At 35.3% G+C, this 25,267-nt stretch overlaps 1 protein-coding gene across 5 annotated transcripts in view; it reads left to right on the forward strand.

Moving 5' to 3' along the window:
• The first annotated feature begins 432 nt into the window (after positions 1-432).
• The window catches only part of LOC127985860 (tyrosine-protein phosphatase non-receptor type 13), a 65,576-nt gene continuing 40,741 nt past the window's right edge, over positions 433-25,267 (forward strand). For 4 of the 5 annotated variants that reach the window (XM_052588050.1, XM_052588052.1, XM_052588051.1 and 1 more), the window contains exons 1-6: positions 433-981; positions 12,125-12,244; positions 18,299-18,474; positions 19,195-19,260; positions 20,393-20,578; positions 21,975-22,068. In XM_052588050.1, the coding sequence (XP_052444010.1) occupies positions 12,130-12,244; positions 18,299-18,474; positions 19,195-19,260; positions 20,393-20,578; positions 21,975-22,068 (637 nt within the window). In that variant the 5' untranslated portion in view covers positions 433-981; positions 12,125-12,129. The remainder of the gene's footprint in view (positions 982-12,124; positions 12,245-18,298; positions 18,475-19,194; positions 19,261-20,392; positions 20,579-21,974; positions 22,069-25,267) is intronic. The other variant, XM_052588053.1, reaches the window with a different exon arrangement.

Genomic DNA, 25,267 nt, shown 5'->3' on the forward strand with positions numbered 1-25,267 from the left:
TTTTATTCTTAATGATTTTATTACTGCCTTGGCAAACAACCAATATAAAATAAATCTATCTATCTATCTATCTATCTATCTATCTATCTATCTATCTATATATATATATATATATATATATATCACATAAAAAAAGTTGTGGAATTTTTTGAAAGGTCTGTATCATATGCACATTTTTAGTTAAAATGATTAAAACTGTGAACTTTCCTAATTTACTTTTACATGAAATCACATTTTCAACAGATTTGTTGGTATCTGGGTGCTTGGTAACATTTTAGGCCTTATCTCTTAATATGTAAATACGTTGGTATTTAATGCGATTGCGTCATATTTAAAAGTTTAAAGGGGTAAGGGAAATGAAAATCTGCATGCAAATATGCAAATTTCTTCTTCATGTGTTTTGCTTTGGCTGCGTTACGTATCTGGATGCATGGCCACGGTGGACTGCGCCTCACTGTAACAACTTTTCGTGGTATTTTCCTCCCAGTTGAGTTTCTATAGAGACGCCTCATGTTGCTGGTGTGACGGTTCCTGCTCCGGTGGAAAGTAACCAATGAGCGGCAGGAGTGCGGGTGTCTGGTTACTCCCTCTCTGGTCTCCAGCGAGCAGGAGGGTTCACAAGACGGAGACAGAGAGCTGAACCTCTCGGGCTGGAAGAGTGACTCGGCTTCCCAAAGGAACCAAAGACGCGCTGGCCGTTTTCAGCCGCGTCAAGATCATCTTAGTTTACGTGCAGCGTGGACGTTTTCACGCATTATTCTTTAAAGAGAAACCAAGGAGTGCGGGTTAAACCATTTTTTTAAACGGATACCATGGACCTTACGGTCGAAGTAGTTCTTATGAAGTAAAACCTGTTGCCAGTTCGACTCGAGCTGGTTTTCCATATTTCAGGTTTGCTGGTGGATGTGATGCTGGACTCTTGTTTGTGCACTGGCTGGTAGTTGGAGCGAAGTTTGAAGTTGTAGCCCACTTATTTGAGAGGTAAGTTTATTTTTTACATAAATGCTTTTTTTGTGTGTTTGATGCTCGCAAAGTTTACCAGCGTTTATATTGGTCTATAAACCGCGCAAGTAGCTTTGCGCTGGCCATGAGCCACCAGCTTTTGGATTAGGAGAGCTTTTAAAACCCGACTTTTATTCGAGCTTTATCATCACAGACTTCAGAAAATTTCAAGAAGGCGTAATGTATGTAAAATATAACCGCTGCAGTTACAAAATATGTCAAATGTTGCGCCGTGTTGGATGGTGGAGCACTTTGGAAGTAACCGCAGGTGTTTAAAACTCGTATCTGATGAAGGCCATTGGTACACTTGAACGATAGTTTGGTGCCTTTAACATATAGTTCAGTAATATTGAAATGAATGACTTTTGTGGACTTATTTGGTAGAATTATCAAGGATATGTCGCTGTTTTGGCTCGTTTTTGTAGCGTGACCACCAAACCATCACATTACAGGTCTAGTGAACCCTTTAATGGGGAATTTTTAGTTATTAAAGTTAAAAAGAATGTGGTCTTAACACAAAAGATTAAAACTAACTCCAAAGTGCAATGAAGAAAAATACATTTAATAACTATTGTACACATGAACACCATAGCACATGAACGTGGTAATGAAAGAGAGTTTAAAATTTTTGATATTGTGACGTGCAGGCCTAGTTTTGTACTGCTTGTCAGTATTTCAATGGATTACTACCTGACAATAGAAATCCCAATTTCAGTAAAATCACTTTTATCAAATCCGTTAATCCCAAATGACCTGAAAGTAATGTATAAAGTGTAATTCCAGTAAACAAATTATAATCACAGACCAGTACCAATCTATGTTACCACCACAGTACTTTTTAGAAGATAGTACTTTGCTTTTTATATCTTAATGACCACATCATCAGTTTGAGAAACCTCTCATCCTCAGATCCACTTCGGCTCGCCAAAGCTGTCATTTGAGAGCTGAAACTTGTCATTTTTAGTCTGTTTATATCTCACGATGCCACTCCTGATCTAATGGCATGAGGAACTGTCTCTTTCCAGAGTAAACATGAGCAGTTCTTATGAAACTGCTCTGTGTGGTTTGCAGTTCACAGAATTTGCAGTAAAAGAGCAGCTTCTTGCACAGAGGAATGTTCCTGACAGTGAGGGTGTCTGATTCATCCAGCCATAGTCATAGGGGCCAATACGAGTTCTTGTTTTCTTTTGTGTGGTGGTCCGAAGGTTTGTTTTATCCTCCGCGCCTAGCTCAATGGGTCTTTTGTTTCAGGTCTCCATTGCTTACATCTGGGTTGTGTGAATCTGGCTTGGTATTCTCGCCTACAGAAACATCTCAAAGTTCCTTTGTGCAGGACAGGAGATGGTTCAGACTTACTAGTCCAAATTTGACAGTTCAGTCTTTCCGTTGTAGACTGTGTTTTGAGCACTTTGTTGGAGCAAAATTGGATGGATGTGAAAGTAGGCAGACGGTGAAAGCGGTTTACCTACGTCCAGTGCATGAGGTCACCTTTGGCTGTCTGAATCCAGCTGCTATGTATTTTGGTGAGCTACGAGCCTGTCAGATGGATTATGGTGCTTATTATGTGATGTAACCGCCATTTGGATGGTGCATTTAACAGGTGACTTGAGGGTAAGAAAGTGCGTGAGTGCTGGTTTGCTTGCTAGCAATACATTTGTGTAAATGTTTATTCAGTTTCCTAACATTTGGTTGAATGGGAAGCGTCGGTAGGCGACTTTGAGAAAGTGTCTCAGTCTTGGTTGGCGTCTGGTTTCACTAAAAGAATAACATAAGTTTCAAGTTATTTTAAGCAGCTTTGTGTCCACTGGTTTTTCCACTTGTGATCTAAAGAAGATCTTTCTTGCTAGATTGCGAAACGAGTCGAACGGAAGTCTCAGTTTTGATGGCTGCCTGGATCAAACCCCACCCTCACACCTTTGATGCTAATTCTGCTCCTTCAGTGTGTTATTTTGTTCAGGCCTGTCTCCACTGAGGAAATTCCATCTCTGCTGAACCACAGTTCAGTGCACTTTTACACGCCAGGCGCGTACAGCTCAGGTTTTTAGTTCGGCTAAATGCAGTCATCTATGTGAGGTGTTTTTCTGAACAGTGAACACCACTTTGGAAAGTGCATTTGTAATCTCTTTTGCACTCTGCGTTGTGCTTATTCTGAGAAAATGCCTTTAAACGCATCTTTATGTTCTACCGACAGATTTAGCCTAGAGTCGCTGTTGATGCATATTTTTAATGATGTCTTGGAATTAATGGATTCTTGAGGACAGAAATAAAGCTTTAGGCTAAATATTTTATAGAATGATACACTACCGTTGAAAAATATATATTTTTGAAAGAAATTACGTTTTATTCAACAAGTATGCATTAAATTGATAAAAATTGAGTTTATTATTATTATTATTTTTTTTACAAAAGATTTCAATTTCTTTTGAACTTCCTTTTCATCAAAGAATCCTGGAAATACACAAATATTAAGCAGTGTTGAGGATAATATCAAATGTTTCTTGAGCAGAACATCAGAATATTAGAATGATTTCTGAAGGATCATGTGACTCTTAAGTAGGCCTGTCACGATAAAAAATTTTGCTGGACGATAAATTGTCCAAGTAATTATCACGATAAACGATAATATTGTCGTTCTAAGACCAGTTTCAACTAATATAATGATAATGGCATAATAACGCAGGTACACGTTTTCAAAGATCAATAAACTTATTTTATTTTATGACAGATTCAGAGCAAGAAATACCAACATGTTGACTTTGTGTGGCTTAAAATTAATACATTTTGTGTGTTATATTATGTTTATATGCCAGTTAGGGAAGCTCATATTGACCGTTTAACCGTTAACCGAAAGTAAACATTTTGACAGATGAAGGGGCCGTTCACATATCACGTCTTTTTTGTGCTCAAGTTAGTTATTTAAAATGCGGTATGCACGATCATAATGGAAGAGACGCACTCGCAATGTGCTCGGTTTTTCCAGGCCCGTCTGCCTCGCATTTAGTTAGAATGACGCAAGCACACCAGGTCACGTGACAAGAACCAACTCAAGCAGCTTCCTTCTAGGTGAAATTCCCTGTTGTTTTTGAAGAATGGGGGGCACCCAAACACTGCAGAGTTTTTTACTTTTCTTCGTAAATAAATCTTCTAGCAGAGTTACAGCAAGGGTTTTTCGGTGGTGGAAATCCATTACTGAAATTTCCTTGTTACTGAGATCGCAGGTGATGGATGCAAAGGACATGCGATGATGGATGCAAAGCGAATGTGTGCACATGTGTGTGTGTTTGTGTGTGTGTGTTAACTCACTGGGCACGTTGGCACACGCAACCACAATCCTACAGACATATTTAGCCGAGCAAGCCAAATGAAGCATGCAAAAAGTATGCCCATTTTGACAGAAAGTGCAATGAAGTTACTTGCAAAATATTCTACACAGTATTAAAATAAAGTAAAATAGTTGTGCAAGTACAATGCTGTATCACTTGCGACGCAAACATCCATAAGCAAATGAAAGGCACTTCCCAAAGCTGGCCGCTCTTGCCAGACGTTATCTCTTTATTCCCGGGACATCTGTGCCATTGGAGAGGGTGTTTTCTACCGTGGGCTGACCACAGGCTGCGCTACAGACTAACCCCACATCATGACATGTAAAATTTTTTTAATAAAAATTGTAAAAAATTATCGCGCCCGAAAATATTATCGAGCTCATTTTATTTTTATCGTGCGATTAATTGATTTATCGACTATCGCGACAGGCCTACTCTTGAGACTGGAGTGATGATGATTGAAATTCTGCTTGCATCACAAGAATAAATTGTTTTAAAATATATTCAAATAAAAAAAGGTTATTCTACATTTTAATAATATTTCACAATATTACTGTTTTTACTGTATTTTTTTTAATCAAATAAATGCAGCCTTGGTGAGCATAGGAGACTTCTTTCAATTCTCTTTCTAATGTTTGATTTGACACAAATAACTAGACTTATTTTTGTTTTAACATGATGCAAGGGTGATGTGGGTGGTTGGTTGCCGGATGTTCCTGTGTTGTTGCTAGAGTTATTTTGTAACACAATTTCTTGTGTTGCGGTAAACAAGGCGTACAAAGTAAGCTTTAAAATAAAAAATGCAATTCAGTTTTGGGATTGTAGTTTTTTTGGGGGGATGCTTCACATATTTTGGGTTTTTCCAGGACGGAAACTTTTTGAAAGCTGGTATAATGTGCATTCTAGTGGGATATACAAGTCAAACTTGGCTGCTTTCCGGGGCACAGTGTATAGTACCTTTGGTCTAAGCTCAACACATGGCGGACATCAGTGCATCTGACCCAGAGAAGACTTGCGAGTGGGCAGTTTTATTCCGGAGGCCTCTGGTTTTCTCTAGAACTCTACTCAAGAGTCTTAATTACTGATCACACCATTGGGAGAAGAAAAAAGGCTGTGGAAACCACCCACCCACACTGGTGATCAGAGCCGCCCTATGTGAACTGCAAACTGTACCATTATGGAATGGATTGCAAAACTGACAATAAATCAGAATTAAAGGGAGGATCTAGCAAACCCTGAATGTAGAAATGGTTTTGGCATTGAAATAGATTGGGAAGGGTGAAAGTATAAAACATATACAATGTTTTTGCTAGTGATAGTTAATTTCAAAATAATTTAAGTGCTTTAGTCATTGAGTTTCCTGAAAATGGTTATTAGTTTCCTAGTTTAACAGTATCTCTGATTTAAGAGTTGGATTAAACTGCATTCAGAACAGATCAGGAATGTCAGGAACATCAATTATCTTGGCATTCATTATAAACATTTATTATAAACACCAAACTTTAACAAATGTATGTTGGAAAAGAAGTCCACAAATAAACTTAGGCTCCCCTAATGTAACTTTGCATGTTTCACATGCTTGCATTATGTAACTCTATGCAAATTATGTAAATTGATGCATGTTTCAGATGATAAAAACGTGATTTATTGCAGTAGATTATTATTTTTCACTGTTGTTATTATTATAATTTTTTTTTTTTTTTTTTTTTTTTACAAATGTTTTACTATTTAACTTCATAAATTAAACTTTAAAAGACTGGTGATGCTCATGAAGGAAAGAAAAAGAGGAAAGGAGGACCCACAGAAACCTTGTTATTAGTAGAAATGGGAGGAAGTAGAGTAGTAAGGTCCAGGTATGAGTGTAGAAATGATAGAATGAGCAATGAACATTCATGATGAACTTACACTAGCTAATTGGTGGAATAGGAAGAGAGAGAAGATGATCAGGGGCTGGGTCAATCTTTCAGCTAAGTAGTGACTCATCCAGGGCAAGGGAGTTCTACCTTATAAAAGTGTGTGTTTTGTTTTCGCTGCTGAAAATATGCACTGATTCATCATGGTGCAGTAATCTGGTCCTACCAGTCACCTGTGCTACTGCAGGTAGAAGTCTACTGTTCTCATCTGCTTTTACAGTAGCATGTTGGCAGAGCCTATGGTGAAATACAATTGTAAAAGTTTATTTATTATTATTTTTTTTTTAATGGTTCTCGGTTTTGCTCAGATTCCAGATTTTAGTTTTGAAATCAAGGAGCGACACAATACATTTAAGGTTTAATTGTTTAGAAAAAAAAAAATCAGTTCTGTAGCTACATAGGCCATAATAAATATATATATATATATATATATAAAAATGTGTGTGTGTGTGGTCTCTTGTTCTCTTCAAGGCTGTATTTATTTGATCAAAAATACAGAAATTTATAATTGTTTTTCTGTTTTAATAAACTTTAAAATATAATTTTATTTCTGTGATCAAATCATCTTTACTCAAGTCTTCAGGATCACATGATCCTTCAGAAAACATTCTAATATGCTGATTTATTATCAGTGCACATTTATATTTTACAAAGTGAACATTTTTATATGTATTTATGTAATTTTATATCATGTATTAACTATATTTTTTTCATTTATACATTTAGAAGGTTTATCAGTGATGCATGAATTTATGCTGAAATATGTTTATAGCGTTATAGAATATTTATAATATTCACAGTGTTCACATCAACAAAATTAGCATATTTTAGTCCATTATTACTTGATTATTTGGTAAGGTGCATTCTACTGTTTGAATACATCTAACTTTCATTTGAAGCCTGCATGCCATTTTTAGCTCATGAACCTCCAGTTGATAACTAAGCTACTGTTTTAAAGCCGAAATGTGAAGAATTTAATTGAAGGAAGCATTGTTGCATCTGATCTGGGAAAATCTGTGTATGAGGTTTTCCTGGCTCTAAGGTTTTCCTTATTTTAACAGATCGAGTAAGAGAGAGAGGTAACAAGATCCAGCAAAGGATTCTGGGAGTTTGGGTGTTTTTTTTTTTTTTTTTTTTGCCTTTTCTTGGCAAAAGCATCTCCAAAAAAGATTTTCGGCTCAGCTTACTGGCATCGAGCTGTTTTTAGAATTACAGATGCTTTAACCGGGTCCAACCACAGATTAATGTTATGAGAAAATGAAACATCCTCTATTGGCCTTTGCTGTTCCGTTGGAAACTGTTAGCCCATGCTTCTGTTTTTATTTGACTGCTTCTAGAGTTTTATTCTTGAATCTGTGTTTTGCCAAGTTCTGCAACAAAATGGAAAATATTGAAATGATGACTCCCATCTCAGGCATTAATGGGAAAAACAGAGGGCCTGTATCATCTGTAGGTGGGTGAGCGAGAACAGGAAAGTCTCCTCTGGGTGAAGGGTTTCGCCCGCGTGACACATAATATTTCAAAGATTAATCCTTTTAAAATCCTGGTTACTCTGAGCAGGAAAACCCTGACCACGCTCATTGTTTGTGTTTCCTCAGCTCGCTCGGCACTCTGGGAATAAGTTGGCCTGAATCTACTATCCATTGCAGCTCTTCTTTCAGTACTGTCTAGTTAAGGGCTTTATGTTTCATATCTCACCTCATTGCTGCTGCACTGCTTCATATTTTAAAAGATCTATAGACCATTAATGAAAACTAATGAGCAGGTTGGTATAAAAATAGCAACATTTAGATAGCAATCAGGATACGTTTTCAATATGGTGGAATGCAGGGTTATTATGGTTAACTGAAACAATAAAATATACATTTATGTAACTTAAACATTAACTGAAATAAAATGTACAAAAGCAAAGTTAAAATTTCAGCTATAACACTTTTTTTAATTCTATTTAATTTTTTGATGTTCTAAAATAACTGAAACTAAATCTGAAATAAAAATGACTAAAAACAATGAATACAAATTTAAAACATGAATGAAATTAAAATGAATAAAAACTATATACGTAGACATTACTTACAATAAAATAGTATTAAAATGACAAAAACACAACAAAATTAATAAAATATTAACTAAAATTTAAATGTTAACAAAATATAAAAAAAATCTAGTTCAAAGTAAAAAAAAAAAAAAAAAAAATCTGTTATAGTAATCATAATGAAATCACACCGGTGGAATGTAATAATTTTATATGCAAACTATGGTCAGCTAATTTTAAGGGATTATTTACAGTAAGGTTCAGTAGCAACAATATTTATTATCATCATAAACTTGACTAAAGTTAGTAATGGACATCAAAGACACATTTCAAATGAAGCTTAGTGTTACAGAAGTAAGTTAAGGTTGTTTGTGTGTTTTCGGTTGTGAGTCAAGCACTGTAAAAACAGGCTTTTCTTCCTTCTCTAGAAACATTTTCCCCAGACGTGCAAGATTTCTTCTTAAAGTGATTACATACCCCATAACCCAAATTCCCCTGCAGTCTGAAGCGGTTCAGTGCTGCTGGATGCTTTATAACATGTTTAGAAGTATGTGCTGTCACGCATAATGACTAGGAAAAGACACATTATTGAAATTTGCATAGTGAAATAAACAAACACTTGGATCTGAGAGCTCCCAGGATTGTTGGGAACGTCTAACACATGCTATGTTGGGAATGGAATGTTAGCGTCCTGCATACTGTGTGCTATATACTGAATCCTGCATGCAGTATGTAACACATTGTTCACACATGACTAAGTTGCGTGTTTAGTTTAACACACAATAAGTACAGTTATATTGCATTCTAATTTTATCTAAATTTGTATGAACTGTTTGCTAATATTGCCTCTGGATAATTTGTTGCACATAAAAGGAATATTCTGCATTCAGCTTAAAATAAGTTCAATTAGTGACAATGTTGATTAGCACAAGGTAATAATTTTAAATCAAAGCTAAGGACAGGTGTTTAGATTGTGACCTAATTTGTGGAGTATTTTTTTTTACAATAACACTGTGTTATTCTTTAGGATTTGTATAGTTAACTAAAACTAAAAGCTTAAATCGTAAAATAAACAAAAGCTTTACATTAAATATATTTAATTTATATGAAAAAAAAGAAATGTTCATCACATTTTCATTTCAACTTCTGAAATACAACTTTATAGACATTAAAAACAAAACAATTACAAAAACAAGCAATTAAATGACTACAACAAAAAATTAAATGAAAACCAAATTTAAAACAAAAATGGACATTTTTTTTATTAAAAATATTTTAATATTATATCAAACTATAATAGTGTGCCAATGAAATTAAAATAACATTGGTTCACATGAATATTGTTTTCTTGTGACTATACTGTTGAAACACTATTCAATGTTTCTCTTCCATTGTAAGTGCGTCACTGTAGATTTTTGTTAAGAAAATAAGGGACAAGCAGAAGTTCTTTTTTTGTGGTAATCAATATTATGCCACAAGTTTTGTCAATTAAGCTTAGGAAAATTGACCACTGGGAAATCAAATTCAAGTATTCCTTGTCATGTGATTATTCAGTGCAAAAATTAGCTTGCTGTGTAGTTTCCTATTCTGAATTTTGTGCATTTGCCTGAAACTTTTTATCCCAAAAGACTGTTGTTGGATTTGATCAGTTCATGCGTTCCCTGGGAATGGAAACCATGACCTTGAATAAAGCCCATATTCTCACACTTGTCCTGTCCTGTTCCGCTGTGGCAGAGCGTACCAGTGGGAATGAACCAGTGCTCCACAGCACCCCGAGAGACTAAACATTCCACTCGCTGCCTGTGCTGGAATAACAAAAGCAGAGGAAAACAATCTGCATACGACAGCCCCCCACAGTAAGGGCTAATGAGGCGTAAGGGAGGGGTCCGGAGCTCACTTTCCTCTCCTCATATCCCTCTTTCAGAGAGTTTCTCATCCCCAGTGAGCATTCCTGCATAAATATGCGCTTATCTGTGGTGCTTTCTCTCTCATGTGGAATGACCTGCTCTCACTGCTGGGGCCTTGAGTATCTCCGATGGAGGTTGATTGCCACGTCTTTATGCTAGTGCATTCTTGATGGGTTTTGGTTGCTGAAAAATGAAAGAAAAAAGCAACACCCCTTAATCAAGGTTTTCGTGGTCACACGATTCCATTTTTTTTTTTTCAAGATTATTTTCATTTTTATGTTTCCTTTTACATGGGTTTTTTTTTTGGGGGGGGGGGGGGGGGGGTTTGTAATATATAATATTAACTATATAATATTTATGTGAAATTATAATTTTATAATAAAAACTATTTATATAATTATTATTATATAAACTCTATATATTTAATTGTGTGTGTATACTTGTATATAGTTTATTTAAAATTAAATTACATAAATGTAATTATAATTATACATTTATAATTAATACATTTTATAAAATCTTATGAAATTATAATTTTGTATTTTTATAAATATTTATTTTATTAAATATATGCATGCATGTGTTTGTATTTATATATACATAATATACAGTTATAAAAAAAGCATTTTTGTATTAATGTAATACCAATTTCTATAATTTACATTTTTATAATTCAGTTATACATTTATAATCATAAATAAATTGTATAAAATATTTATATGAAATAATTTTATAAGAAATAATTTTTGTATTATGTTCTTATGTTAATTGAATGAATGTATAAATAAAAGACTTGACAGAAGACTGACAGAAGTCAGAAATGTGCTCTGATGACAGTCCCCTTTGATGTGCCACGCACTAACTGAAAAGTCTGACTCCACAGTTCAATTGAAATGTGACACACAAATATTTAGGTAGCCCCACTTAATGCCCGCTCAAAAGTAATCCCTTTAACCCTGAGCTTCCCCTGTCACTCTTGCCTCACAGCATGCTGGGATTTCCAGGGGTTTACAGCTATTTGTAACTAAAGCTGGCAGCAATGCAGATGTTTGGACAAAATAACGAACAATTTCACTGCAAGGAGTGTAACTGACCCCACCCTGACAATTAAACCTGACGGGACACAAGGCCTTCGCTTGTTTTATGACGTTATGGTGAATGTTGTACAGTTTGAATCAGCTGGACAATTTCAAGAGTGTTTTTCTTTTCAGAATTGCATTTAAAATGAAATGAATCACAGGTTTCTCCTCACCGAGTCTGTGTGGTATTCTGTAGAGATCTTGCTGTGACAAACAGCATGTACACAGCATGACATTATGCAAGCTTCAGGAGAGAGGATGAATAAACAGCTCTTCCTGGAAGAGCATGTGCACACAAGCAAAAATCACAATACTTTGATTCTTTTTCTACATCAATTTCTGTTAAATGTGAAGTAGGGCTGCACAATTAATCACATGCGATTGTCATGCGTGTCTCTTTAGTAAAGCTGGTTCAGTGATTAGTACTAAATATCAATCACCTGCTTTCAGATGTAGCGGCACTTAATATACAGAGCCGTAGTTCGCTGACAAGCTGTGCAATATCTTGTAATAGATGTCTTGTAAAGTAACCCGTTTTGAATCGAAGTTTAAGTGAGGCATTTCAATTTTTGGAGGCTTTAAAAACAGATGTGATGCTTATAATTTTATAAATGCTCTTAGAATAATTCATTTGTTAATTTTTCTTTTTTTTTTTTTGGATAAAAGCGTCTGCTAAATGCATAAATTTTATTTAATTTTAAATATAATATAAGATATCTGCTTTCAGTTCAGGATGCATTACATAATCATTATGTGATCATCTCATTGAATTAAAACAAGTTAACGCTTGTTAAGGTCCTTGATGTGTGTATGTACATTGATAATGATTGTAAGAATAACATGGCTGTGTTTTGTGACCCCACAGGCAGCATGCATGTGTCTCTGGCTGAGGCGCTGCAGGTGAGAGGAGGGCCACTGCAGGAGGAGGAGGTCTGGGCCGTCCTGAACCAGAGCGCAGAGAGTCTGCATGAACTCCTCCGCAGAGGTAAACCACCGTCCTGACTCACAGTGAAGTGATAACATCTCTCACCGGTACCCAGCCACGCAGGTTCAGAACACGAGGCCTTGGGATGGCCGAGGCAATCTGAGACCTTGGATAGCAGTCTGATATCTTTGGAGTGCAGAAGAACATTTGTTGATAAAACATTTCCAAAGTATTTAGCGATCTGCTCCAAATACGCAGTTTTTTTAGCAAATGAAACAGACTATCTGGCTGTCTTTGGTTACAGTGTAAGCCATACGGTTATATAAAACCGGTGTTAATGCCAGTCATCCAAAACTGAAGGAGTATGAGGCTGAAATTGCTGAAAATAATATTTGTAATAATAATAATAATAATATTTATTTCTACTTATTTAATAAAAATAAACAATTAAAAAGGGCATATTCGCCATTGCAATCAGTGAGTTGTAATTGTGAGTATGAATTCTGCAGGTTTGAAGGTTTTTTTTTTTTTTTTTTTTTTTTTTATGATACAATCATCTGTGGCCTCTTCAGAACCTGGTAGTTTATGTTGCCAAGCAACATGCAGCGAATGCTGACTTATTGTGAATATGCTGAAAAATCGGACCTTGTGTGTTCCAAACCACTAGTGCGGTGCCATTCAGATTGTTTTTGTTGTCTTGCAGAGTATTTTTCTTAATAGTTTGTGGTATTTTGGAGATTTACATTCCATTTCGGCCATTATTGGAATTATCTGAATAAAGATTGTCTCACTGTCTTTGCTTCTCGGTTCCTTTTTTGTTTCTCCAATACTTTCCGCTCTCTTTCTGTCTGAATTTTTCCTCGTTCACCTGGTTTCTCTGGTTTGGCCGGTCTGTAGCATTTTGCGGTTTTCTTCAACTTGATTTTTTGTACTTCTTCCCCAATTGTATTGCTTCTTGTCATTAAAGCTAAGTAACTGTATAAAATGTCCCAGATTGACATTTCAGATGTTATCCAATATCGTTTTAATTTCCACTCTACAGTTAGCCCATTGAATTTCATGTGCTAACCTTGTGTTTGTTTGTGACGAATATAAAAATTGACCATGGTGGCCATAATTTTCATCAAAATTACTATGAAATATTACATGCTACTGTAGGTAAAATATGCTATCTGATTTGGTAAGCAAATGCACTAAGAACACTAGCAACTGCATAGAAATGTGCTAACACTAAGAACACCTTAGCATCCACAAATGCGGTAAAATGCTCCTTAAGAATCACCTAGCAATCCATTAAAACACAGAACACTTTAGCAACCACATAGTAATGGACTAAACCACTTGTAACATCTTATCAACTATGTAGCAATGTGCTAAATCCCTCAGGACACCTTAGCAACTTAGCACCTTAGCATAACAAGGCACTAAACACTAAGAAAACCACATAGCAATTTGCTAAAAACAACAAACACACTTTAGCATCCTATCAATGTGTTAAACACAAAGAACAACATAGCAAACTTGCTAGCAATTTGCTAAGAACACTTTAACAATCGCGTAGAAATTTGTTGAACACAATCAACACACTTTAGCAACTGCATAGCAATGTGTTAAACTCTAGGAAAACCTTATAGAAATTCCTTAAAAACACGGAAGATTCACTCACATTGGTTTCCGAAAATGTACAGATTTAGCCATTTGTAGTCAAACTTGTTGTAATTGTGAAAATCTGTGATTTGTTTTTGGTGACTGTGGCTAATATAAGGTTAGCATAGTTTTATTGTTGGAATGATCAGAAGTAGTTTGGTATTTTGGTTGGAGCCATAGTTATCATGGTGGTTTTTGAAAAGGAAGCTAAAGTTGCAGGGATTGTTTGAAATGAAAAGCAATTAAAACTGAGGCTATATCTGTCTTTATGTGAATACCCTGTGGCAAATAACAAGCAGTTTTCCCTCAGACCACAGCTATGTCACACTTCCCATGCAGTTACCTCACAAAATGTCTTTGAATATTGTTTTGTTTTGTCCCTTTCTTACAAACAATTCAACGCCATTACGAGCATCAGCTGTGACGTTATCAGTACGTTCAACAGGATTCTTTTGTAAGGTGGTTATTCAGTCTGTATGTGTGTTTAGCATTGTCTTCTGCCAATTCACACCTGTTTAAGAGTGATTACAATAAATCTCTGGCCTCCTCAAAAGCTGTCAGTGGACCAAAAATAGCATTTATCAGTCTAATTAAAAGACGTGCGTCTGTGCAGAAAAGCTTTTCTATCTTCCGGTAACACTTTGGTGAAATTTCTGAGAAGGCTTACTCAGCCTTATGTCCGTCTGCTGTCCCTCTGTATGGCTGTGTGGGCTAGTGTTGTGTGTCACCGCTGTGAACAAAAGCCTCTTTATTGTCCCACAGCACGGTTTCGTGAAGAGCAGTTTGGTGGGCAGTTTGAGATGATGCCAGCTTCTCTCTGCCGATATCTGTGGACGTTTACGCACAGATCTTGAGACTCTTGACATGTCTTTCTCACAGTCAGGGGACAATTCTCGTTCTGTCAGCATTGAAGACAGTCGTTGCCCCTCTTTATTCTGCAGAACTGGCCAATAGCCAGTAGGGTTTGAAGCGTAATTAGGCCCCTTGTCTTCAGGGTCAAAGAGGCCGATGATGATGATAAAGATGATGTAGCTGCCTCGGCATGAGCTCACAGGGGGAACGAGGACTCTCCTCGTCTCACACTAGCTTGTTATCTGGCCTTGAGTTGCTCTGGGCGAACACTTGCTGGCAAAGGGCCCTCTTGACTAAGTTTGCAGAAATTCTGTGCCCTGGTTCGAGAGTCATGGGACGTGATTTGAGCAAGTCAGCAAAATTACCTTATATATTTGGATACCCTGAGCACTTGTTTGTGAGAAGTCCTGAGTTTGCTTTATATAGCATGCTATTTTAATTTGGAAGGTGATGCTTGTGTAAAAAAAAAAAAGTTCAAAAGTAATAATGATCCAAAAGTTTCCACCGTTGCTTGCATTTTAAAATGAGTATTTATGTCATTGGTTATGCAGTAATCCTGAACATCTAAAATAAACAGATACTGACTAAATAAACAGACTAGGGCTGGGCAATATGACAATATTATCATATATATATATATATATATATATATATATATATATATATTTATAGGATGTCTCGTAAGTATCGCAAATGTCAACAGTCAGGTAACAGACGATTATCAACATTATGGGAAAAATATTTTACACAGAGCCATTCATAGAGTCAACATACAGGTCTTTTGCATGCAAGCATTAAATAATTTAGTAGGAGGAATAGGAACCTAAAATCTATTCCATATTCATTAATTCATTAAAATTAAATTTGGATTCTGCTTCTTGATTTCCGTATGCACATTTATTGTGATTTCAACTGCGAAAAGACAAAAAAAAAATGTAACTCACTTCTGCACTCCTGCACTGTTTTTTTTTCTGTATTTTTCAGATTTTATTTTAACAGACTGTATAATCATGAAAAACCACAAACATGACAGTTTAAATTAAAATACACAAATTTCTTCAGCACATATTTCAGCACAGTATTTTTACAGATTTTTTTAAAATGGTGTATACATTATAATTATGTTTAAGTAAGCTGAGATATAGCACTTTAAATTCTTAATTCATTTGCAACAACACTTTATAGTTTATAGGATTACAACATTCATAGGCTTCTCAGCTCGCCCCTCAACATGCATGCGTTCAGAGTTTCGGCAGCCCAACACAGAACATTATATTGTGGGTGTTGTATTTTGATTAATACAATAAAAAATGATAATTACAATACAAAATTTACATTTTAAATTACTCCTAAATAAATAGAGCCGTTATTTTTGTTTTGTTAAAAATGGCCAAAAGAGACCTCCGAACTAGTATCCTATACTAGAAAAAAAATTCAACTTTTTGCTCAGAATGCGAGTTTAATACCTGCATGATTTTAATTACACATGATAAATATAAAAAAGAAAGGGAAACGTCGGAAAATAGGCTTATAGTAATTTCTTGAATAAAATATGTCATCAACATGCATTTATCATTCTTACAATCACCGCCAAAATGTCCAACTTCAGCATGATGAACTTTGAAAATTGGGTTTTATTATTTTTCCTCACAAAATGAAATTCATTTCAAACACAAATTTAACGGCAAAGCTAATATTTTCTGTTAGTTCAGTCACAAACTAAGAAAAAGATAACCAAACTTTGTTGCAATAATTAAGACCAAACTGAACATGGTGGGTGTTTATGGTGCGTGTCGGGATTGTTGGGAGTGGTGGAGGTGGGGCTTAAGTGACTATTATCGCATATCGCAATATTTTTTAAGGCTATTATCGATATTTTTGAAGTCAGTAGACACGTTTGATGCTGTATTTTCACTTTATCTTCTATAATAAGAAGTTTGCTGCTTATTCATGGCATTTGTTCAAATATCTTATTTCATTTTGTTTTCTCCTTAGTAGAGTTTGTGATGCTATTTTTGGCTGTGACCTCATTGGGAACGCCAGTAGATGACCGGGCTAGTCTCTGATAGGACAGATAAAACCTTATCAGATAGACCCCTTCTGAGATATTTCCAACTGTTCGTCAACTTCCCTCTCATTATCAACTACTGACTGAGTTTTAGCACGCCCACATCTCCAGCTTTTAGTAAGAAGTTTTAGCAGTGAATGCCAAAGATTGGTATGTTACCTGTATAGGTTAACAGGGAAGGTATTTTAATAAAGATGCTGGAGTAGCTACTGTGCTGGAGGCAAAACATGAGTGTGCACTGCTAGATTTTCACAAAGAGCTCCAACCACGGTCAGACAGTTTCCACAGGAAACCTGTGTTTACTTTGGGAATTCCAGTGCTTTATAGCATTGCTGCTTGACTTTCATTTTTCATTATTTTTAGTTTAAACACTTTCTGGCTTTTTAATAAAGTTTCTGAAAATCTGTTTTGTTAATTTGTTTATTTGCACAAACCCCTAACCCCAAATACTCTATTAGAGGCTTATCTCATTCCACCTACTGATGTGAATGATACCCCTGCCAAAAGAAATTAATAAATAAATTGGAGAGAAAAAAACCTCCTTAGACATTCATCACCGTTCAAAAATTTGAGGTTTGTTATTATTATTTATATATTATTATTAATGTTTGAAGATTTCTTATACTCAAGTAGGTAACCATTTATTTGATCAAAATATGGTTTATTCCTGTGAAAACCTGAATTTTCAGCATCATTACTCCAGTCTTTCAGAAATCATTCTAATATGCTGATTTACTGCTTAAGGAGCATTTATTATTATTATCAATGTTGCAAACAGTAGTGCTGCTTAATATTTCTGTGAAAAAAGGGTGACTACATTTTTTTTTTCAGGATTTTTTTTTAGATATTGTTCTTGTTTTTGGCTTTACATGAAATGAAATAAAAAGAAGTTTATCAAGAAGCAGTTCTGCTTTTTCCACTGAATCTTCATATTTCTGTACAGCTGTTCCATCTGTGTTCTGAACGGCAAAGGCTCCATTGTTTTACATTTGCAGCACAAAAGAAGAGGGAAAAAACATCAAAAAGAAAAATGTACTGTCATAAAGAATCATCTTTTTAAGAGAGATCCCAGGGACCTCGTATTTCAAGGAAATTGTTCTCATTCACAGAATAATGTAGCTCTTTATGACATGTCTTTATCCGGATGAAAAAAGAATTTGATTTGCACCACCAAATCTCCATAGTTCCTGAAACGTGTGTTCAGTCAGATTGTGTTGTATTCGTGTTGAGGAAATGTAATTAGGCCAAGGCTATTATCTTCCTTAATTTGTCTAGTAACTTGTGTAGTAACTTTCCCATGCTTTAGCATCAGGACTTGCAGTGTCTTCGAATTTCCTCTCTTCGCTTTACAAAACCGATCCTAGCCAATGTTGGAAACTTGGCTGTTTTCATTGCTATGCACCTAAATGCCAAAGGAACATTTTATTTCTGAACATAATAAGACACAGCTTAAAGACAAGTAGCTTTTTATTTTATCATAATATTCAGGCTAGTCCTAAGAATTGGAGTTTATGGTAATACTTCATGTTTTTTCTTTCTTACCTTAGGTTCGACAGATCCGTCTGCGTTGGGTTTTATCATCTCTCCATGGTCGCTGCTGCTCATGCCTTCAGGAAACATCTCTTTCACTGATGAAAATGTCACACAGAATGATCTGAGGGCGTTCACTCCTCCAGAGATGCTGGAGGGTCTCAACCTCTCCTCGCTTTCTGATATGGAAAAGGTACACTATGGATTGTGAAAAAGGTTTTTTGGTGGGCATGTTTTTTTTTTTTTTTTATCATGGTCTTTTTTTAATGGCTTTTGGTACCAATTTACACCACAAATAGTGAATGCTTTTATTTATAAAATTAAATTGTTTTTGTTTTAAAGAACCCTTTTATCAGTGAGTTTCAAAACTGTCAGATGTTTTTTTTATTTCCATTTTGCAGTCATGTGACAATGAGAGAAAAAGGGAAATTTAAAACTGTTTTCATTGTCGAACAAAAAGGGAAAACTTTGATATTTTTATTACACTTTGCATATGCGTTTTATCTCATTTTGATAGTATGCTTCTGTGTACACATGACATTGTTAGAAAGAAATAGATACACCACTACAGTCTCAAGACATGATTATTTGCAGAGAAGTCAGAGGATCTTGTGCATTCTTTGGCACGCTCTTGGATATTTTGTTCCCAAAGCTATTCTTCAGCAGGAAGAACAGACAGAAGAACTAGACAGGGAAGAAACACAAAACTATGCAGATGTGCTAAATATAAAGTTTGATACCGATTAATGCCTAAAACATACTCTGGGTAGCAAATGCTTCTTGAAGACAAGTTTTTATGCAACAGTGTGTCAGAATGAGGATGTCAGTTTTTGTACAGTTTTATTATGTGGGCTAAAACATGGGCAAAAATATTCCATAGTCAGATGTTGTCTGTTTCTTTTTTAACTTTCAGATGCACATGTATTCACTTGGCATGACGTTGTTTTGGGGTGCAGACTATGAGATTCCACAGAGCCAGGTGAGACTTTGACATTTAATATTTGATTCCTACATGATGAATATATTTCATTTAATCAAATTGAATTTAACATTTTAACCCCATATTGGTATGTAATAGGGCTGTGTTCAAAATATCAATACGAAGATGTATCGTCGCAGAGATTTGACAATATGAACATCGATGCAGCTTGTCCTGTATCGATATTGTGGCACGTGCACAGCTTAATTTGAATACAAGAACACCATTTAAAATTAAAAGTGCAAGGTTTCTAGAAGTAATGAATAGAGCTTAATATATAGACTTCAACAAGGTTTAATCTGGCCGCAAAGGAACAAAACCGGGGTTGCCTTATATAAAAAATTATTTTCCCCGAAACATTGCGCAATACATACATATCTGTTAAGTGTGTCAAAGCGGCCTTTGATATTGCAGAGGTCAACTGCTTACAGTTAGCACTGGCCCTAAAGTATGCAGTGTTTCATAAACCGCTGTTTTACTAAATTCTACTGAGGTAAAATTCAGTGCAGTCCTATGTCATGTTACGTATCGTATCGTGGCCTCTGTATCGGGTTACGTATCGTATCGTGACTTTGCTGGTGATACACAGCCCTAGTATGTACTGTGTATTTTCTGCATACTAACTTCGGTCTAAGAATAGATTCTCTACAGTTTAATTTCTCTGTCCCATTGCAACATCATTTTAAATTGAATAAATACCGTATTTTCCGGACTATAAGTCACACTTTTTTTCATAGTTTGGATGGTCCTGCAACTTATTGTCAGGTGCCACTTATTTATCAAAATTAATTTGACATGAACCAAGAGAAATGAACTAAGAGACATGAACCAAGAGAAAACATTACCATCTCCAGCCACGAGAGGGCGCTCTATGCTGCTCAGTGCTCCTGTAGTCTACACTGAAAACATAGAGCGCCCTCTCGCGGCTGTAGAGGGTAATGTTTTCTCTTGGTTCTAAATAAATGCGACTTATAGACCAGTGCGACTTATGTTTTTTTCCTCATCACATATTTTTGAACTGATGCGACTTATACTCAGGTGCGACTTATAGTCAGAAAAATACGGTACATTATTTTGGCCAAGGATTGTGACACATATAGATTGTAGATAATTGACTGTTCACTATTTTTAGCCAATGAAACTAGGAGAACATCTGAACACCGTCCTGCTCAACATGTGTGATGACTCCACACTCACCCGACTGTCCGTACGGTCGGCTCTGGACACCTGCAGCGCTCACATCCGTAACTCCAACTGTGACCCTTCCTTTTCATACATCAGGAAGCTGGTGAGGCTCGTTCTGGGCAGTCTCTCTCAGGTACATGTCTATGCATTTCTTTCAACATTTTGTTGGTTCATTTAAAGTTATGAATATAAGAAGAAATTATATTAGAGTCATTAGAATGAGTTAAATCTGAGTTTAAGAAAACCGTACTTACTGTACATACAGGAATACAGTGGTCATGTTATTGTTTTGTTGCAAAGGCAACTTTATATTAGCGACAGTATTTTATTTAGTTTTAGTGCTCATTATAAGTGTATATATAACAAAAACATTTTTTTTATTTATTTGTACATTTTTTAATTGAATTAAAAAAAATTGTTTGTTTGATCTGTTTATTTGTATTTATTTGATTTGTTTTGGAATCAGCTATAATTCATAACGGATTCTCGATTCCCACCTCTAATTTTGTTAGTTGATCACATCCAAGTATTTCCGATTCGGCACTAACAATATTTGTGAACATACTGTTCCTATTAACTGACTTGCCTGCACAGTCCAGCCCTATAAAACATCTTTCAATTAAAAAGGTAGTTAACAGTCTTTCCTGTGCTTGTTTTTTTGTGTTTGATGTCACATCCTGTTCCTCAGCTGCACACTTCTCAGTAGTTTAATTGCACAGCAGTACAGAAAGAGCATATTGCTAGGAACAGATGTGTTTCTGGTTTTATTTTCTGCTCGGTGTGTATTTGTCCACACTGGGAAGGTAAATGTGAAGTAGTCCAGTAGGGATGCAGTCTTCTGATCACTGTTGACTAATGCTGTGAGTGGCTGCTTGGGTCTGTTCTCCTGTGAGCAGCCCTCCTGAGATTGTTTTTCTCAGTCTACATGTCTTCCATTATGTTTGTTTTTTCGTCCTCAGGCAAACCCGATTAAGTACATTTTTATTCAAAATATGTTTTGATTTGATCAGCATAGATCAAGCTTTCTTTAAGTCCTGTAAGGGTATGAAATCCATTTGCCCCCAACACACCATTTAATTTTTCCCCAAAGGCTATTTCAATTTTTCCCATCTTCAATAATTAAAGTTTAATGATGATCATGATAATAAATATTATTATTAACATATATCTTATATCATTTATTTGATCAGAATACAGTAAAAACTATAATACCAATGGGAAATATTATTACAATTTGGAATAACTGATTTCTATTTTAATGTTTAAAAATAAATTTTCATAAAAATGTAAATTGTAATAAAATACATTAAAAAAAAAAGTAATAGATTCTTGTGATAAAAAAAAAAAACATCTTAATGACCCTCACTTTGGAGTGGTAGTGTGTGTTTACATGATGATTTACTGCACAAGAGAAAATAAATTCAGTATAATTTGCTTTCATTTAATCTCATATTTTGATAAAAGTGAATGGTTATTTTTTTATTTCTTTCTCATTTTTGTGCATGACTTTTTTCTTTTCTTTGTTTTAGCTTGATGGTCTGTTGTCTCAAAGCGACAGGGAGTCACTTCCAGAGAGAAGCAAAGAGATTCGTGAACGTCTGCGAGGAAAAGGCCTTCCAGCAGGTAATACACTCCAGATCCTTTATGTAAAAAAGGCATCTATTGCTTATTATATAGGAAAATGAAGATGGGGTTAAACGTACGCAGTTGCTTTCTACTTCTCTCTTACTTTCACTTACACACATGCACACCCAAACACACAGGCATGTCAATACATGCTCACACTCCTGATCTTCCAGTCTTCTTCTGCGAGTTGCTGTTAATAAATGATGAGACTTTGAAATCACAGCTCATGTATTCTCCACTTTCTAATAATCTCTGACTGATTGTTTTAATTCTGTGAAGATCTGCGCTTCACGCTGACTCATCACACAGCATTTATCCAGTTAAGAGGAAGTGATTCAGAATGTAAACAAAGCAGGGCTTGGTTCTGACATGACGTGGCTTTAGCCCTTCAGGAGCTGCTGCTTATCACAACAGACGGATAAAAGAGAGGCAAGCCAGAACAGCACCAGCACTAGAAATATCCAAATAATCTTAAGAGAGCAGATAGAAAGTTCTGGGAAATTTTGTAATTTGTGTATTTGTTTGTAGATTAATAGTTCTTTCTAATGCAAATAATTAGATTAGAAATAAATCAAATGAAAGATTTAACAACAAAAATGTCTCATGACAATGATACATGATAATAAGAAATGTTTCTTGAGTATCAAATCTGCATATTAGACTGATTTCTGAAGGATCATGTGATGCTGAAGACTGAAGGAAAGATGCTGAAAATTCAGCGTTGTATCACAATAATGAATAAAATGTTAAAATATATTATTAAATAATAAAATAAATATGATATTAAATATAATATAATTGAGTAATAATATTTTTTTAAATAATATAAATTATATTATTATATAAATAAAAAATATTTTGTAATAATATTAAAATAAATATTGATGGAAAAAATAGTACTGCCTTTTTTCAAAAACATAAAAAAAAATCTTACCAACTTTTAAATGAAACGGGGGAAAATGGTGTACAATTAAAAAAAAAAAAGCTACTTGCATTGCTTGTAAATTTGACAGTTTATTACAAAGACACATCAAGTAACTCCTTAACTTAAACTTAAAATTTAATTTCAAAATGGTATATAGTACAGTATATACGGTTTAGTATGCAGTAGGTTATCATTTTGAACATCGTTTTATTCTAGTCTTCACTAACATCTCTTGGCCTTCTCTTTCACACTGACTTTTTTATGCTTTACAGTTTAATGATGTGCCAAGCAAAGAACTCTTTTCTCCTTTTCTCATCATCTTTTCTGTCCGCTTGTTCTCTGTTCCTCTCCCAACTTTCCAACTCCCTCATTGCATTCGCCCTCCATCTGTCTTCTGTCTGTCTGTCACTCCTTCTCGTCCTCTTCTCTGTGCATAGACAAGAGTTTGAATCGAATCTAGACAAGCACATCACCACAAACCAAAACCAGAAGGTTTCATTTTGGAAAAGATGACCAAATCTTCCCAGTGGTTTCAGCTGCAGCAAAAACACGACCGGACAGTTATGTAACTGAGGCATGGCATCGATCAGCAATAGATATTTCCCAGGGTTTTTTTTTTCCCTGTGTGTTCTGAAGGGTGTTTTGTTTTCGTGCTGTTGTCTCTGGCCACGCATCAGGGTCATGAAGTGAGAAAACAAGCCAGCCTAGATGGTGACTCACTTCACGCTGGTTTATTTTTGGCTTTACAGATGTCATGAAACTTTAGCAGTAAAGTAATAACCGTGGTCTCAGACTGTGTCATTGTTCTCATTTCACAATTTGGATGTTGGTTTACGTTCTCAGAGGTTTTGTGCTCACATTAGCAGTAGCTTCGGGAGAAAAGTACCTGCAGCTATGCTAACCTTGCTTCGCTAATTCATAACAGCACCGTAGAACAACTGCATTTTACTGTTTAAGATTGGTCAAATAAGAGTGTAAAAGTTTGAATTTCAGTGCAAGTTATCCTTATGTGGCTTTTGAGAGTACTATATGATGTTTAATTAGCATCTCGTTTGCAAGTAAAAGCACTGCTAGCCTGATGCAGTTAACACTGTGTACTATACAGAACTGGTTTGGTGGTAATTTTCTGGTTTATTTTTAGGTAATGACTAGCCTGTTTGCACCTTACCTGATTAGTGTAATTTCTTTAGCGTATAACGAGCTACAACAACAATTTGCAAATATCATTCTTAATTAGGAGAACTATTGTCTCATTGCATAATATTTATCCAGGGGATCTTCTATGTTGTTTAAAAAAAAAAAAAACACACAAAGCTTTAGTGTGAGTTGAGTATTTTTGTTTATTATTTTTATTTCTGTTATATTAATTATATTATTTTTAATGTCATGTGTTTATATATATATATTTATATATTTTTAATATATTATTGTTATTTTTATATCATTTGTTTTATTTTAAATTTGATGCCAATTTACCTGTTTTCTAAATGCATATTATACATCTTATTTTGAACAGTTCATCCATGCACATGTTTCCTTTTAGTTTATTTATTTATTACATTTTTTTACTTTCTATTGTTTAATGTAAATTGATGTCGTATAAAGGACTTCTAAAGCCATTAAGTTAGTTTAAATCCTGCCCCAGAAGTCTCGCATTCATCTTGATTTTTGAGTGAAATTCCCACATCTCGACATCCAATAAACAACCGATGACTAGAATAAAGTCCCTGTCCTATATTTTGTCTTTTTTGATAATCTGCTATGTTAGAAATATGGAAGAAAAGTCACAATTATTAGACCTTCTAGACCAATGAGATGTTGAACTAAAAATGGCAAGACTCTTGAATCTAATTTTCAGACCGTTTTCTATTCGGTTTGGTGACTGGTATGTTGGATTTTGAAGTGTCTAGGTCAGTGTGTAATGACTTTAGCGTGCCTCTCTTCGTTAACCGCTTGAAAATACCCAAGCTCTGTCTTTGCTCCTGCGATATACTAAGCTTTTTATAAAACGTGTGAGAAAAGGCCTCTTGTTGAGTCATTTAAAGCTCAAACGGTTCCCTAAGAGAGAAGCATGTGGAACATCCATGTCTTCCTGATTGACAGGGCTGGATCTGGCGTGGCTAACGAGCGTGTCGCTGGAAGCTCGGGGTGAAATCAGAGAAGCTTTAGAGGAGCTCGAAACCACTAGAAGGCCACCATTGTTCCTTCTGTTCTTTCAGCCAATTAGGACCCATTTTAATCTCGCATTGACAAATGTGATTCAATAAAAAT

The sequence above is a fragment of the Carassius gibelio genome, chromosome B21 (assembly GCF_023724105.1).
Source record: "Carassius gibelio isolate Cgi1373 ecotype wild population from Czech Republic chromosome B21, carGib1.2-hapl.c, whole genome shotgun sequence".
Taxonomy (NCBI): Eukaryota; Metazoa; Chordata; class Actinopteri; order Cypriniformes; family Cyprinidae; genus Carassius; species Carassius gibelio.